The sequence below is a fragment of the Colius striatus genome, chromosome 5 (genome assembly GCF_028858725.1).
Source record: "Colius striatus isolate bColStr4 chromosome 5, bColStr4.1.hap1, whole genome shotgun sequence".
NCBI lineage: Eukaryota > Metazoa > Chordata > Aves > Coliiformes > Coliidae > Colius > Colius striatus.
In genome coordinates this window covers 24,910,788-24,928,477 of record NC_084763.1, presented here as the reverse complement: position 1 = coordinate 24,928,477, position 17,690 = coordinate 24,910,788, and the positions used below count along the sequence as shown (strand labels likewise).

The 17,690-nt window shown below is 35.5% G+C and overlaps 1 protein-coding gene across 2 annotated transcripts in view; it reads left to right on the top strand.

Annotated features, from left to right (window-relative positions):
• The window catches only part of PALS2 (protein associated with LIN7 2, MAGUK p55 family member), a 53,794-nt gene that overhangs the window by 14,888 nt on the left and 21,216 nt on the right, over positions 1–17,690 (top strand). The window contains exons 1-2 of one of the 2 annotated variants that reach the window (XM_061996684.1): positions 11,424–11,455; positions 14,110–14,231. In XM_061996684.1, coding sequence (XP_061852668.1) covers positions 14,115–14,231 — 117 coding nt within the window. In that variant the 5' untranslated portion in view covers positions 11,424–11,455; positions 14,110–14,114. Of the gene's footprint in view, positions 1–11,423; positions 11,456–14,109; positions 14,232–17,690 lie in introns of those variants that run through there. The other variant, XM_061996683.1, reaches the window with a different exon arrangement.

The window sequence follows — 17,690 nt, the reverse complement described above, 5'->3', positions numbered from 1 at the left end:
CTTTAAATCAAGAGATATGTCATATGTGCACAATCAACATTGTATGAATGTTCCTTTCTCACAAAAAGGTGCATGTTTAGGTTCAAGTATCTGTCTATATAACAAGAATTATTTGCTAAGTGATAGACTTGGTTAAAGAAGAATTAAGAAAATTGACACACAGCAATTTAACTGTAAGGCTTTGCTGAAAATCCTTTAGGGGAAGCGTTCTACAGTTTCCTTCTCATAGTCAGTATTGTCTTCAGAATGGATTAAAAAAACTTTTGGTTTACACTTAAGTTTAGACTTTAGTCTTAAAGTTTAGACTCTTTCTTTTTCCATGTGTTATACTACTGAATGTGGGCCCTTGACTACTTCTGGCTTTAAGATCAAATAACTGTTTTGAGACTTTAATTTGACATTTGTCATACACAGCAGTAGCAGCTAGGTAATTGAACTCTGTTGTTTGTCTTGAGGCAGTTAGTGGATTTGGTAATGCTTAATTTTATTTGGACTTGTTGCCTGTAGGAACAGATAGACTGACACCTCATGAGTCTAAAGAAGTACGAAACCCATTGGTACAAAACTCAATTTATTGCTGGCAGTGAAAATCTGAATTGCTGTTTCTGAATCATAGTTCAGGTACCCAATCTTAAGTTTGGGTATCTGCACATCCATTTGGCTCCTGAACTTTTTTCCCTTCTTATGGTCAACTATGTATGTATAAAATAGGTCAAGAGGAGCTATATGTAGCCAGAGTATGGGTTTACAGGTATTATCAGAGCAAGAAAAGTGTAACAGGCACACGAGGCCAGGAAATGATAAGACTCTTCAATGTACTCTGCTTAAACTTGTTCAATATGCTAACAATTCATTTGTTAGGCACAGAAAAATCATAGTTTTGAGCACATATGAAACTTACATAATTGCATTGTGAATTTCAAGTATTTAGAGTCTATATTAAAGAAAATATATCAGTAGACTATTCAGTTCTCTACCTTTTCAGCCATAATCCTATGTTGAGCTGGTGCAATGTGTGCTTGATTGTATCTTCTTCCTTTGTAGCCCTTGATGTCCATTGCTCTGGAGAGGTGAATGGCAACTACTTTTGAGAAGAGGTAGCTGATTCAAACCAGTCTCTGTGGTATTAAAAAGCAAGTGTTGATTCGTTCTGTGTGAAAATTGGCTGATGTGGGTCTGAAAACTTACACTGAGATGTGATGTGATATTTAAGTCCTTGTCACCATGTTTAGAAAACCCAGAAACTGTGCCAGAGCTTCTGCAGTTGAGAAGGCTTCTGTCGTGTTTCAACTGCTTCAGTCAGTGAGCACAAATTCCTTCTTATAGGATGAAGTGTCTTTGCTATTTGCTATTATGGCAAGTTTATGTAGAGAAATGCTTGATGCCATCATTAGGCTTGATTTATGAAAATAAAGATACCTTTCAAAACAGTTGGTGTATTATTATTGCTAAGGTCTCTTCCAAGCTGAATATTCCAAACAAAGCCTCATCGTGAGGATCTGATGCTTGTAATGGATCTCTATGTGCAGACCCACAATAGTAGGTGGACCAGCAATCCAGTGAGTGCTTGCCTAGCCATGAACAGACTGTTATGCTTGTGCCTTTATTGGCATGCCATTGGACCTGTCAGGGACAAGTGTTCTGGCAGCTTACCCTGCATGAGCTTTACTTTGTATCTGTTTCCTCAAGCTATTTTTCTCTCCCAACTAGATGAAAAAGCAAGCTGAAGTCTAGCATGCTGCCTTGCAGCTTTGTACATGCATGTAGCTGTCACGTAGGATGCTTGTAGCTGAGTTATCAGAATGTGTTGATTGAGGGAAGTGCAAGCCTGAGCTGCTTAAAAATATCAGCTGCTCTTTGAACAGAGACAGACAACCAGATTTTGTCCTGAGTATGGGACTTGTTCTTGCACCACATGAGAAATGGAATGCATGCAGGTTGTAGTGGGGGCCATGGTAACAGGCAGTGTATCCAAAATGTTGAAGCAGTGTCAAGATTTGATTTGGGTTTTGGGCATATATCCAGGGACAGTGTAGTGGAAAATGAAAGAAATGTAGCTTATTATTTGAAAAATAACCAAAGAGGGTGATTTCTTTTCTATGAAGATGAATTTATGTTTTCCGAAAGTGCATTCATTGACTATGTTTTGTTTTAGACCTTTCAGAACTGTGAGGAAGAATGTGGTTGTTGAACTCCACTGCTGACTTTGCATGAGACAATGACTACTCCATCTATTTGATTTTTATTACTTTGTGTGTGCGTCATGACCTGTCTGCTGAGCTAGTGCTTGTTTTCTCTGTTGCCAGTAGTTATGAATGTGATGAATGGATTTTTTGGCCTTGCAACACCCAGAAAATGCTGGGTATCTTAGCATTATGGAAAAATACATCATTGCCCTTTCAAGTTGACATGGGAACTTGAAGGTAACTTCATGTTAAATTATTCCAGTTTCTTAAAGCTAGTTGTGTCTGAAGAACCAATTTACCAATAGAAGAGTACATTGCTCTCTTTTTATATGTCTCTCAGGCCCAATAGTCTTCTGGTAAAGAGGAATTTAATGGGGAATATAATAAGCAGAAACTACTATGGATGGTACTGGCTGCTCTGAGAATTCATTTAGTGTGGTGAGACAGTTTCCACAGCTGCCATGCTGAAGATAGGTGGCAAAGCAATTATTCTTTTCCAGGTCAGGACCCAGACTTCATAAAACCTTCTTGTGGAAGAGCTGAAGCATGGAATTATTTATCTATTGCAGAGGAATTCCTAGTCTGGGGATGAAGAACCACCATGGTCCCTAACCTGCACATAGGAAGACTTGAATAGGCTATTTTGAGGGTCCTTTCCACTTGTTTTCTGTTTTAATTAATTAAGTATTTCTAACTACTGATACGCAGGTAACTGAACCGTGAAATTTGTGCAAATCTGAGAGGTTCTGTTGTCAGTTAAGTTCTGCTAACATCTTCGTCTTCTCTCATCTCACTCCTTTCTCAGAGACTTCTGAGCAGTGCAGGAAAGAATAGAACAAACCAAGAGAGCCTGTGACTTTTATTGTTTCACCATATTTATTACTGAATCTATTTGTTTGTTATATGGTAGTTAATATTTAGTGTTGTATGACAATTTTGTTTATTATTATATGATGCTTTATTTTTTATTATATGGTAATATTTCCCATAGTATTTATTACTGAAGAAAGTTAGTATAAGAGGATTTGTATGAAATGCTTTTAAGAAACAACAGTTGAAGATTGGAGTCTAGAAAGAAATGGCGTTAAAACTTATTTTTTCACTTCTGTTTGCTTTCTCATGTTTCAGATGCACATAAAATGATAAAAAGCTTTGACAGATTATATTATTTGACTAAGTTTTGCAGTGGCATGAACTACCCAAGAAGAAAAGTTCATCTGCCTTTGCATTTCCCAGAACTACTTTTGAAAAAATGAAAATAATTGTACTGAAGATGTGCAGAACTTGGCTTGTACAACAGTAATTGAGGGAGTGATTTGTGTAATATTGGTGATTCCATGTGATGTACTTGAATAGTTATTACAATCAAAGAAGAGAAAGAAATTGAAGTGAGATGGCTGCCATGCCACTACAGCAGTTTTAGGTCCCATGTGCTTTCATACCAACTGGTATGGACTTGACACAGTAGCAGAAGATTATATCTGGGCATAAAACATGTTTCTAACTTCTCGCTAATCTTTAGGGCTGGTAGTAAGCTGTAGTTCATTTAAGCACATTCTTTGGATACTGAGAATTACGCCCTCAATAGTTATTGGAAGCAAGATTTTTTCTTAAGTATAAAGCTAAGCATTAGATTTGTGAGCATTAACTATACTCTTGAAAGTGAAGGTGGTGAGCATTCAAATTGGAGCTTTCCTTAAAAATATATAGTTCTTAATGCAAGGTGTCACAAGACCACTGGATATATTTTTTTCCCTATTTTTCTGCCCAGATAGTCTTACATTGAAATTAAATTTCCCACTTTTAATTAAGCATTTGTGATCTTAAATAAATCCTGATGGTATATTGCAGGAAAGTAGTCTGGAAGGTGAAATGCAGGACTAAGTGCAATGTGACTTACTCATCAGTTCCCTTCAAAATTTGAGTGTCAAGGTGATCTTTTAATTCCTTTTCTAGGGTTCTTTAACATATTTTTCAAAGGACTAAAGGGAAGTAATTGTTAAGGATAATAAGCAGGTAATTGTGTAAATCTTGTCTATGTTAAGTATTTATATTAAAGTCTCTTACAAGGGAGTTAAGATATATTTTGGGCAGTCATACAAGACAAGTAACCATTTAACATGCTATCATGTTTTGCCATCTCTGTATTAAAGTACAAATGTTTTATGTGGCGTTTTTCACTGTATTAAGACATCGGCAATGTTGATATGGAAGCAAGTTTGGAAAAGCTCTTTCCTGTCTGCTACATCACTTTCCAAGCATGTTTTGGTAAATTTTCTTTGTAGATAAGGCTTTAGTCTGTGTCCTTAAAGTAAACAGGAACTGTGGCATAAGAAACTGTTGTCATATAACAAGGATAGTAAAGAAAACTACTTTTTTTTTTCTATTGCAAGTCACCCTGAGTGATAACATTGTTAATTTGCTTTTACAGCTTCCTAATAAGTTTGCTTGGGCAGAGATGAAGGGTGCTCACATGAGAGGGGTTAGTGTAGTGGAATTGGGAGTGTTAAGAGTTTAGAGAACTTCAAACTAAACTTGTGGAAAATGTTCAAGACGATCAGAGAAAACTGAGGTCCTAGGCCAGAGATAAGTTAAGTTTTGTAATTTTTACAGTCTCACTCTTGTCTCAATTTTTTCCCCTGCAAATTGTGATGTAGAGGAAAACTTCACTGAAATTAAGTAGACTGAATTAACTGAAAACTTCCCTGTGTAAGTTTTTGCATGGTGGATCTTTTTCCTTCTAGAAAATGGGATAGATATAATAATCATATAATAATTAAACATATTCACCATACTAAATGAGAATCACTTTAATTTTTTGTGATTGTGTTGAGATAGTCAAAATCTTTTCTGAAGAGCTGTATTTTGTGGTCTAAAAAGCTGTCTTATGTTTCTATTTTCTGCTTATGAATTTATTGAGCAATTTTCAAATGCTTGTGCAGCATCTGTAGTAAAAGCTCAAATAAAAATATTTTTATGTCTGCATTGATTCAGATATAATTTAAATACTCCAGTGTAATAATTCAACAAATACTTCACAGTAACAAATCTAAAATAGAGCATGCATGAAATGTTAATATCTGGGTGTGATGTATTAAAAGGGCATAGGTATAAGTTTCTGAAGTGGCTGCATCCTAATGAGGCAATCAGGTTTTGAAAGTGCTGTGTTTTGTTTGCTTTCATTTAGAAAAGGCATTCTGCCATCGTTATGAAGTAAGTCTGAGAATGTGTTAAATAGAGCCACATTTCACTCCATATAAAAACTCTTCATAAAATTCTTAATTTCAAATAATTCTTCAGTGCCTCATACCTGTAAAGTTGTAGAAGGAGGGAGTGTTAAAAGCAGCAGGTAGTATCTGGATGAAATGTAGCTTTCAGGTGAAGTTCATTGTCTAAGCATCTTTGCTGAGGTGAAAGAGGATCAGAACCAAAGTGCCAAAACCAATTTGAAGCCTAGAGTAATAGCAGTGAGACAAAATATACACATAGTGTTTCACGCTTGAGGACAACTTGAGGAAGAGGACACTTTGTTCAGCTACAAGTTTAAGATTTAAAGTAGGCACAGATTCAAACCTATCTTTTATATTCTTTTGTGACAGACCAGTAGATTGAGCTGACAGTATGATGTAACTATGATAAAGTCAAACTAGATCTTGTGGTCTAGCTCTGTCAGTAGAAAGGAAGGTATTAATGATGGTGTGGAAGGCATTTACGAGACTCCTGTCTGATGTAACACACACATTACACACAATTCTGACTGTCCATATTGAAAAATGTGCAAACTGGAAAAAATACAGGGGAATTATGTCAGGCTTGCTTCTTTCATAGTCAATAGCAGAGAGGAGAAATTGCCCTTGGTAGGACAGAAAACTGCCCTCTTTAGGTTAGAAGAATGAAAACTGAGGCATTGTTTGCTAGATGTAAAAAAAATTGGATTAAGAATAGAGCAGAAAGACTTGTTTAAGCTAAACTTCATGTTAACCAAGAAGAAGGAAATGCCCAAGTATCTGAAGTATGGATTTTTGAAATGATTTCCTGCTGAGTGATCAGGGGCTTTCAGATGGAAAGACGGAAGCACCTCTGATGTGCAAACTCCAGTGAAACCAATAAGATCTTTGGTGGTCCGATTCATCTTGGGTCTCTGAAAGTGTGCAATGTTGTTACTTTGCTATGCAATAGAGTACCCAATTTGATGTATTAAAATAACTTGTTTTGTTTGCAGAAATACCCAAATCACATTACAAAATAGCTCTTTAAGTATTCTTCTGAGCCACGATGTTTACCCTAACAGAACAGTACCTTACAATCCTTGTGAATTTTAGGTGATTTCCCATTTGAAAAGTGCGAGTGATTGAAGAAACGTGTTTATAGCAGAACTTGAACCTTCTATTTTGTTGTGGCTGGAGTGCCTGTTCTTAGAAGTGGGGCACAACATAAAACCGAAAGTTTCCTAATTAGCCTTTATCCACCCATGACGCTGTTCATTGGAGACCAGTAACAAGATGCAAGCGTGTTTTCAAGTCTAAATTTTGTACTTGTGTGAAGAAGGGATCTGATTTAGGAAGATCTCTTTGTTGATTTACAGTTGGCCTTAGAATAAAGTTATCAATGAGGTAAAACTTTATAGATGGTCTGCATAACTTCAACTTTTCCACCAAGACAAGTGGGATAATCAACTGATATTTTTGTTGTTGTTCTGCATAACTTGCCCCTGAGGGCATTTAACTGTGGACTTAATGTTAGTATTTTGTTATCACTCAGTTACACTGCCTTCAGGCTCTGTCACCCTGCAACAGATAAATAATTTTGAATCCCCTGACAGAAATACAGAGATACAAAGCTTTGATTCATTTGGAAGAGTGCACATTAGAGCTGAAAAATTAAGATAGAGAGAAAGGCATACTTCAAAAGCTGTACTTACTTTGTTGCATCTGTTATGTTGGCATTTTGGACTTCATAAATACTGACATTAATTGCCTGTGTGACTGCAGAAAATACAACTTTCTTCATCCAACTGTTTCTTGCAAAATACCAGGGAAGACGATTGATGTGATTGAATAAGGTCAGCCTGTTGTATAAGTTTAGTGAAGCGCAGGGTAAGTCCTGAAACTTGTTGAATTTGCACTGAAACTTTGGGTACAAACTATTATATTAGACTACATATCCACGGAATGTATTTTGCCTTCATTCAAAAATCAATTTTAAAATACCCTCTAGTTCTTGAAGTACTAAAACAGTTGAAGAACTAAGGGAGTACAGTCTTTGTTCACCAAAATTGAAATTTCTCCAGGGCCATATGCTAGAATTCATTTTGATCTTTGTGTGACATCAGTACATATTTAGATGTACAGCTGGAAAGTGAGGGCATTGAAGAAAAAAATAACTTGGCCTTTTTATAAAAGCTTTTAGTTGACTTGCTTTTACACACTCCAGTTCATGCTGTTAGGTAGTTGAAGTGTTTGCATTAAATTCCTTCCATATTTTATTTCAAATGCAACTACTACTTGCAATTTGATGCACAATAGTGTTTTTAATTTCTCTCCCCTGGAAACAATTTTTTACTTCCATGGAAGCTTATACAACCCTACTTGTCTAGGCTATAGGTAAAAGCTTTCAAAAGTATAGAATATCTCCTTTTCTTTCTGCTGGCCTCTGCTGCCTCCAACAGATTTAGATTTCCACAACTGTATATCCATCTCCAGAGATATTAAAGATCTAGTTGAGATATTTTTCTTTATAATTCTATAAGAAAGGGTAGTCTAACACTGTTTTCCCAGTACTGGATTTTAGTATATTTCTTATCAATATATTATTGTTGATCATGAGATATATTCAAATAAGACAACCTTATAATTCAGCTGGTTTTGGAGATACGTTTTGTTCCCTTTTTATCTTTGCTTTTAAAATAGTGCTTTTCTGATGCAGCTGTGAGGTCCATCTGTTCATCAGAAAATTTGTGCTTCATCTTTTTTTAGACAAACTTCACAGCCTGAAAGAAGTACGGCAACAGTGTTTAGGATGGAGAAGGATTCTTTGCTTTTCCCCGAGCCTTTTGTGACCTTAAGTGCCGTGAAAATGGGTGTGTAAGATGTAGTTGAGCTAGGTTTGATTAGGGACTGCTTGAGCTTCTATTTATAGTTATGCTAAAATAGCTTAATCCCCTCCTTTACTAATTCACTGCCTTATATACAGTTCATTTCTCAGATTGTGCAGTCAGTTGAGTGGCCCAGCACTCCTTGCTTGTCAGTTTTTGTCAAATAGTCTGAATGAAGCCTCACACTGATGTACGTGCAAAGTCTGTGACTGCTCAAGAGCCCAAGTATCCTTGCATCCTACTACAATAAGCAACATGGGTGTACCTTGTATGAGATTGTGTAGTGAATTTGTAGCCTAGCAAGTAGTTTAGCCTGTCTGAACTGCCACTCTGCATCACTTTTATGGCGCTCCTCTGGAAGTATTTCTAAATGTGATCTCTCCTCGATGAGTACAGTTGATGGCTGTGAAAATGCAAAATTAATGTTGGATGTACTCTCTGCATAATACTTTCCCAGAGACTTTTATCTTAAAACATGTTTTCCAAAGCTTACTCTAATGGTAGGAACAGAAGGTTTTGTTGGTGTTTCATACATTCTTGGTCAGTAGTCTGTGAGTGAATGAACTTGTTTGGACTTGTTCATAGGTACCGTTTTTCTCAGACTTGGGCTGCTTAAAATGTTACTGTTTGTAACTGCAGAGAGAAGTGGCCAATAACAACTTTTTTTTTGATCTTATATTAAAGCATAAATCCATTTTCTAAAAAATGTGAATACAAATGGAAAAAATATACACACAGCTGACATTGGTTAAGAACTTGCTTCCAAAGTTTATATATATAAGGAGATCTTAATATAACTTTCTAGACTTTATGTGAAGCACCAGCCTCACCAGTAGTCCTTGAGTTATTTATTACACGTTCCTATCCAGATGAGTTGGTCATGGGGATATAAATATGTATGTGTTTATTTAAATATATTATACATAATTTTCATTCCTGTTATCTTGTAAGCTTGAAGACTAATAAAATAAATTGAGCTAAAAAAAAATCTGTGCAAAATATTCACTCTGGAAAGCTTTAATTTTCCCCAGTGAGTGACACATTTGTCTTCTGTCTGCAAATCTGGAAAATTTATTTAAATGTATGCTTCCTCTTTCCTTTACATAGAATTAGTGTAGACAAGAATTAGACACTGAAAGAAAGAGTAAAATCAAATTTGACAGAATAGTCATGGTTGAGAGCTTGGTGAAAACCTGTCTTTTTCTTATAAATACAGAAAGAGAAGAGTTATCATAGTACTTTTTATTTCTATTTGATCTGAATTTACTGTTGTACAGTACAGTGTCTGTACAGCTGTATGTGAATTAGGAGGACTTAATTCCGATATTTAAATTTTGTGTTAGTAAGTGGGCTTTATTCTTGTGCCTCAGAATGCATGCTGTTTGCCACAAAGATCAATTAACATGCCTATCCTCTACCTTTCCCTTTTTGATATAGGGTTCAAATGACAAACTGCTTTCTCTGAGCATGAGGTCATATGCATAGTAGGATTAAATTGTTCAATGCAATGTACACAGCAGACCAGTATGCTCTTGCTGAGTCTTGCTTGAGGCTGTGAACTTTCAGTGGTTATGAAGATGTTCTTTGAAAATTGACTGGAGAAATTAATTCTATGTGTGTGTATGTTCCCTGACCAAAGCCAGGGGCTGGAGTGGAGGGGGGCCTATTGTAGTCTCTTAGAGGTCTCAGCTCAGACTCAGTTCTGTTGGCATTTTTCCCTTAGAATCCCTTTATTTCAATACCTCCTCTCAACTGAGGGTCAGTTTCTGCTGCTCAGTTCCTCCTGTTCTGTCTGAAGGCAGTCATCAATGTATGTTTCTCATAATGTGTATGTGTTACTAGATGGTTTTGTTAACCATTGTAGTCAACCATGCTTATCTCATACTGTCTTCACAAAAGGAAATCCTTTTGTGTTGTAATGGTAATTTAAAACTTTACCCAGATGAGTCTCTGAATACAGAAAAGAGCTTCAGAAGGAGAAGGAGATGCATGGTAGAGTTCTAATAGTATGTTCTTAAATAGTTTCCTCTAAAAGATGGGACAAGAGAGGCAAGAGAGACACAATTAATTTTCCACTGAAGGAAAAGCACACATTTGCTTGTTATTGGACAGTGAAGTATTCAACAATAAGAAGCACCTCTGATAACCTGGTTTATGCAGTTTGTTCACTGGTCTTTAGTTCTTCTGCGCCTGACTTAAATGTATGTTCTACAGGTTTTTGACTGGGTTTGGGGTATTTTTTACCTCCCCAGTGAGTAATCCCCATCAACATTTCAAGGGCAGATATTCCAGAAAAGAGATGGGAGGTTCAAAAGGCAACTTTTTATTAGGGTATTTAGATTTCTAAGTCTCTAAACTCCTTAGTTCCATCTGTTTCTTGTTTGATAGGACCTGATCTTATTTTAAGTGAAACTTTCCTACGTGAGTACTTACATCTTTAGCTTTCATTCCTGCTGCTCAAAGATGTGATGCTTTTCTAAAATTGTTAAGGTGGCTTTGCTCCAGGAAAGCAAAAAGTGAAATTGTTTTAAAGACTGCTACTTGAAATTCCATGTATATCCACATTATTCTGAAAGATAATTATGATTAAGTCTGGAAACAATGTATCTCCTGCTGTTTGTAGTTTAATAAGATTTTTTTTTCCCCTAGAAATGAATAAGCAAAAGCCTATTGAATAGACATTAAAAGAGAATGTATGATACATTTACCAAAGTGTCTTCTCCTCCCCACCCCTTCCCCCCATTGTATTTGGATAAATCAAATTTATTGAAAATACACATATAAATATCTAAGGCATATGTTGCTTAAACTTTCAAAGCTATTTTCACATGTGAGCAAATATTAGAATTTCACATTTATCAGGAGCTGTGTTTGAAGCTGTCCATGACTTGTACAATAAATGTAAAACACCGAAATTAAATTGCTTTGTGTAGTCTGACACAAAAAGTACCCATGTATTGTTATCTGTTCTTTTTAAATAAACCAGCTGAAATAATTTCTACAGGAAGATAGGAAGATACTTCTCATGACTGTTGCAAAAGTAACATTTGCTCCTGTCCTGATTTTTTTTTTTTTTTTTTTTTGCTGGTGAATGTAAAGCAGTGAAACATTGAGAGTCACATAAACACAGTGAAGCATAGAAATGTTGCTGTAGTTTCTAGTTATCGTATACTAGGTAACAGGTGCAAAGACTTGGAAGCCTCTTAAAAATGTCTCTTCTGTGAAAAAAAAATATTATTAACCTTGTAGCTGGTTAAAATGAGAGTGTACTTAAGGGTATTATTTTTTTTTATTCAACTATATGGGAAGACCTTCCCTTTAAGATGGGGAACTAGCTACATTGTGGCAATATAGAGACCTACTTTCTGTTAAAACATAAAGATAAGCTATTTCTGAAAACAGATGGGTTTGGTTTTGATCACCTGGGATGCAAGTCAGCCTCTGAATTTTTTGAACCCTGCATGTTGATAAAGGTGTTTACTGCTTTCTAAGAATGTTAAAATATACTTAAGCAGTTTTGATGCTGGAATTTGAAAAACCTTTACTAAATAAAATATCTTGTCTAGCTGCACAAAGCTTCCAAGTAATTCTTGTGAAGCTTTTTGTTGCTCTTAACAGTTTCTACTTGATGATAAAACTTCTATTTAGGAGTTTTCATTTTTAAATTTGATCATTGTAAGGCAGAATTCTGAAAGGCTTACATAAGAAACAGCTGTTTAACATGGAGATATATAAGGAATGTCTGTATTATGCATACCTCTGTCAGCAGCAAGTTCTGGAATTTTAGCTGGTAGTTGATATGCATACTTTGACGTGAAGGAAGCTTTATATTTTTAGTCAGATTATTTATAAGAACAAAAGCACTAACCTGAAGATTCTTAGAAACAATTTACATAACCATAAAAAACTGTACAGAAAGCTTATTACTATAACAATTGCAGTATTTGTGCAGAACCTAGTACACTACATAAATTGCCTAGAAACATCTGTCTACTTCGGCAAGTGCTATAGTTTGCATGACTACATTAAAAGCTGTACATCTTTAACTGGGAACTGAGAAAATGTGAAACTAGTCAAGATACAGGATATACTTAGTTTGAGGAAGACATGGACTATTTACAGGTTGATTTGTTGACTTTATGTAATATGTGATTGCCAACACCAGTTTGTTGTAAAGTAGAAATAGTATTGCTTCAAAATCTGAAAGCATGAAGTCTCAATTTCCCTCCTACTCATGGTTTCACAGAAGATTCACAGAAGATTCGCTTTTTGAAAGTGAGAAGCATAAAACTTTTTTTTTTTTTTAAATGCAGTCTTTTGACATATACTACTGTAGTTAAAATGTGTCACGCAAGGTGGTTTGATTGTTAAGAAGTCAGTTCCACTTGACAGAAAGAATGGCCAGGAAATTTGTTCTTGAGATGGAATTTTCGAGGAAGAATTGAAATTAGAAAGTAGGTGTTGAGAAATGCCGCTGGTTCTTTTACTGTGCAATGTTTCATAATAGCTTTCATTATAAAGCAGTGAGGAAAATTAAGGGTAAATTCCTGTGTGGGAGAAGGGGCATGCAGGCTTTCTAATTTTCCTGATGTATACTGCCATGTAACGTGTGGAGCACTATTTTATTGTACACAGTGATTGTTATAGTGCTTTTTAGCTTGTTGAGGATCTCAACAGAAGATTAGTATATTTTTTAGTATACCTGTGTATGTGTCTGAGCATGCACGTCTAACTTGGCAAGAGTTTAAAAGAATACTGTTAAAAACAAGAACAGTGTAGATTTTTTTCACTACTATGATATACTACAAGATAAGAATAGTTATTTGGAAAACAGAGAAGTTCAGGGTTAGCTGATATAATCCCAGCTAAGGGCTGCTGCCACATGTCCAAACACACAACTCTGTAATATGTGCACATACTGAACCTGTTGTCTGACATAAAGAGTCTGTTTCGTTCAACTTTATCTTAAATGAGTGGATTGAAGCACACAAAATAAATTCTCATCACTCACCTCAGTTACTTCATGGGACAGATCGGCTAGGATGGTGAGGTTTTCTGGCTTTTCCTTGGGCACCATTGTTCACTCTCACACGAGTTGCTGCACTTCTCTCTGTGAGTGTATACATAGCCAGGAAAGTCTCCATCGGTGGTTCTGGGCAGGTGTGACATGTTTCACATTGTAGGATATACTTCCCATTGCAATGTGTTGTGGGGCCAGGTTGGTGTTAGCATCTGCCCCATCTACATTTAGTGCTGAGTGCAGTAAGTCAGAACTGGTTGTAAAGGACTGCTGGGGGTGACACAAGTGTCCTCAAGGTAAGAGCTACCTTGGGAGTAAATTTTTGGGTTAAAAAAAAAATTGTTTGTGACCATGTGTTCATTTTTAAATCAATGACATTTGCCTGTACAAGCTTTGTAAAACTTGTAGTTGGTTGGTGTTTGTATGAGGGTCAAAAACTTCCTCTGAAAGACTGATTAAATGAAAAAAAATCATGAACGAGTTGCTTTTGTTGTATTTGGAAGATTATGCATACCTTATGCATAATGTGTACTTGTTTGGTTTTTTTCAGTCTTTAAGTAATAGCAAATCTTGAAAGGAATGTGGTGGGTCTGGATTTAATTTAATTGTGGTGATAAATATTTGGATATTTCCTTCCATCTTTCAAACAAACAAACAATTGTTCCTTTTCTACCCTGTCCGCTTGTTGTCAGTAGATGTAATTGACAGCTTAACATTTCTAAAGTTAATACTCTGGTGTTTCTCTGAGCTTTTGCTATTTATCTAAGCCTGTTTTGGTCAGTACTTACATTTTGGTTTTGTTTTGTCAGCAGCCATGCAGCAAGTTCTGGATAACCTTACTGATCTGCCGACATCGACAGGCGCTGAAGAAATAGACCTGATTTTTCTTAAAGGAATTATGGAAAACCCTATTGTAAGATCACTCGCTAAGGTATTTAAACTTGCTACTCTGAGTAGAATCTGGAAATATTTTAACTCTTAAAACTATTGTTTTGTGAATGTTGAGTGTGGATGGAGGTATTAACAATGGTTTTCATATATGGTGTGGTATGTCTTATTAAAAGGCTTGAAGGGGTTCTTGAAGGTGAAGATTTGATATAATGTAACTGCTGTGTATGCTGATTTATTGTTACATGGAAGATTCTTGAGGAAGAAGAAAAACGTGGTAGCATTATTTATGAGGAAAACCTAAAAATTCTTGAAATTAGTAGTGGTTGGTTTTAATATAATCTCGTGACCGATGTTGTATGCAAAACCCGTATGCCTTCTGACATATAACATTTTTGCCAAAGATGAAAAGTGAGAGAAATAACCCACGGCTTAAACAAGTTTTCTTTTTGTCTTTGGCTCAAAATGACTTTCTGATCAGCGCAGTGAAATATGCCTTCCATGCTGTTTCTTGGATCTCAGAGTAATGCTGGGACCTTTGACTGTCAGGTCTCTGAGACATGGACTATCCTTAGTTTGGTCTCACATTATGAAAATCTTTTATTGATAGATGGTAGCAACCAATTACATATGGTGCAAAATTTTTGACTCTGTAATTAAAATGTAGCTGATCATGGTCAATATTGCACAGCACTTACATTCTTTCTTAACCATATTTCATAAAAATGAGCTCCTTTCATGAGGAAAAAACAGTTAGCTTAAATGTAGCTGTCTCCTTAATATGAATAGACGTCTGAAAGCAGTGCCCTCTGGGCAGGCATGAAACACTCAGTAAAGCTAAAGGATTGTCATGCAGGGATTTTGCTCAGTATAAAAATTTGGAAAGGAAAACTTCTCATAAGAATTAATATAAAAATTTACTTCTGTTTAGCTGTTCAAAAAATTGGTTGTAAGTGGAAGACACTGCAGAGTAATAAACTTAGAAATTGGGGAAATGTCTCATCTGCTAGTGAGATGACTGCAGAGGGAAAGTATACTAAATTTACTAGAGTAAGTAAAAGTATTGTCTTTAAGTTTCCAATTTCAGTATCTGCTGCATAGGTCACCTTTAATTTAATATTTATCATGAACAAAATGTTCGTTGTAAAGCATTTTTTTATTATCAAGATTTTTGCTTTAATGGCCAATTATGTGGAATGTAATGACTAGCAGATGTAAAAGAGTGCTTGTAATGGGAACAGATTCTTAACTGTAAACTTGCTTTATCTAGAATGATGAAAGGTTTTAATCGTGTTTGTATGGCATGACTGCACTCATATTTTCTTTTGTAATTATTTTGGAATTAAACCCAAAAACTCAACCATCAAAGCTAAATAAGAACAAGGTCAAAATAACACATTTCATGAAGTCTGTATAGTTAATATATATTAATTGATCTCCAAAAATATTTACAACTTTTTTTTTATCAATTAGAAGTATTTTTAAGGGAACAGACAAGTCTCAGGACCCTAAGAAGGTCAGATTATTTGAGTGGATTCATTTCAGACCAGGCCACAAATGTAAATGCTTTTTCATTCCATTATTAGTCAGTTATTAAGACTAATCTTTGAGTAATGTATCTCAAGAAGGACAAAAAGTAATTTAGGAAAATGTGCCATGAGCTATAGAAGCTTATTTTTTCTTTTCAGTCTTTAAACAAATGAAGATAAGCAATAAGTATCATTGTTAGTTTATAATATTTTTGCAATGCAAACTTTGGCTAGTCTTTAAAAACTGCCTTAAGTTTATTTTGCCCTTTTTCTCCCTCGAATAAAGGCATCAATGTAGAAATGACAGGTCTTTTTTGGGATAAGGTCCTTTTACCATACCTTTCCTTTTTTCAGTAGGTCGTAGGGGAAAGGGGAATTTACTAATCACTGTAAAATGTATTTTTCTGTCATTTACTGGCAGGATTTGTTTTGGAAGGAACCTCCAAAAATCATCTAAGCCAACTTGCCCCTGCAGTGAGCAAGCACACCTTAACTAAGTTGGGTTGCTTAGAGCCTTGTCCAGCCTGGCCTTGAATGTTTCCAGGGATGGCGCTTCACCACCTTCATCTTAAAAAATGTCTTCCTTATGTAGTCTACATCTACCTTCTTTTAGTTTAGAGCTATACCCCCTTATCTTATTGCAACAGACCCGACTAAAAAGTTTGTCCCCACCTTGCTTATAAATAAGCTTACCTTTATGTACTAGAAGGCCACAGTAAGATGTCTCTGGAGCCTTCTCCTTAAGACTGAACAACTCCAACTCAGCCTTTCCACATAGGAGATGGGTTCCATTCCTCTGATTATTTTGTGGCCCTCCTCTGGACTCACAACAGGTCTGTGTCTTTCTTGTGCTGAGGTTTGTGTTCAATCCTAACTACTCATTAGAATTCTTAAACTTTTTCTGAAAACAGTTGTTGGATTTGGAACATGCCTGAATTCTACTCAGTTTTGCTACTGAACTGTCTTATGAAAGTAATCATCTCCGGGATTGTTAACTATTCTTTTGAACCTCACAATTTTATCCTCTTTTCTGCAGTCACAATATTGCTTTTAGTATTGTCACATAACTTACAGCATACCAGATGCATGACTAACCCAAAGCGAGGAAACAATTTAGGAGTAATCTATAAACATTGAGTCCACTATTTAGGATTTAGATTGTTAGAGGCAAAAGCCTTACCGTTTGAACATTTGGCAAGTATAGTAAATATTGAATGAAACAAAACACTGAATTCAGTATCACTATTTTTGAAATTATAAACTGAAGTAAAAAAGTAATTGCAATATCTAAGTTAGTGGTTTGGGGCAATTTGGTTTCGTTTTCTTTTGTTCTGTTTTGATTTTTTTCAAGTGTTCATACCACTCCACATCTTGCTACTCTGCAACATACTACAGGATCAGAAGCTGTTGACTGATAAACTTCTGTTCCTCAGTAGATAGGGCCTTGGTTTTGAGGTGAGAGATGAGGATATTTGTATTTAGATAAATACTACCACTAACCCAGAGTTAAAAAAAAAAAAAAAAAAGAGTGAGAAAGAAGGTACTCCACATTCTGTAATCTTCCACAATATTCTGTAAAGCTTTTGCAGCTGGCATATGTTTAAAAGTCAATAGATTTGTGGTTTTCCTTGCTATAAAATAATTAAACTTTAAAAGTAGAATATTGTTTACTGTATGTCTTATGTACAGAATAGCATATTTATTAAGGACAATGTGTGTAGGTGCCGAGCTTCTTATGACTTTGTAATCATGCTCATTTCATTTGGGCGTGTTGGTGTTGGGGAATGCTTGAAATGTCTCTCTCTATGTTAAATTAGCCTTTCCATTGTTTAATCATCTGTCCTACAGAATACCACTTTATAGATATGAAGTAGAATTTAATTCTCAAATTATTTCAGGAAACAAAGTTTTTTGGTTTTAGCAAAATTTTATTTTGCCATCAGTTTTAACCCACTAATAAGAAAGTAGATGTG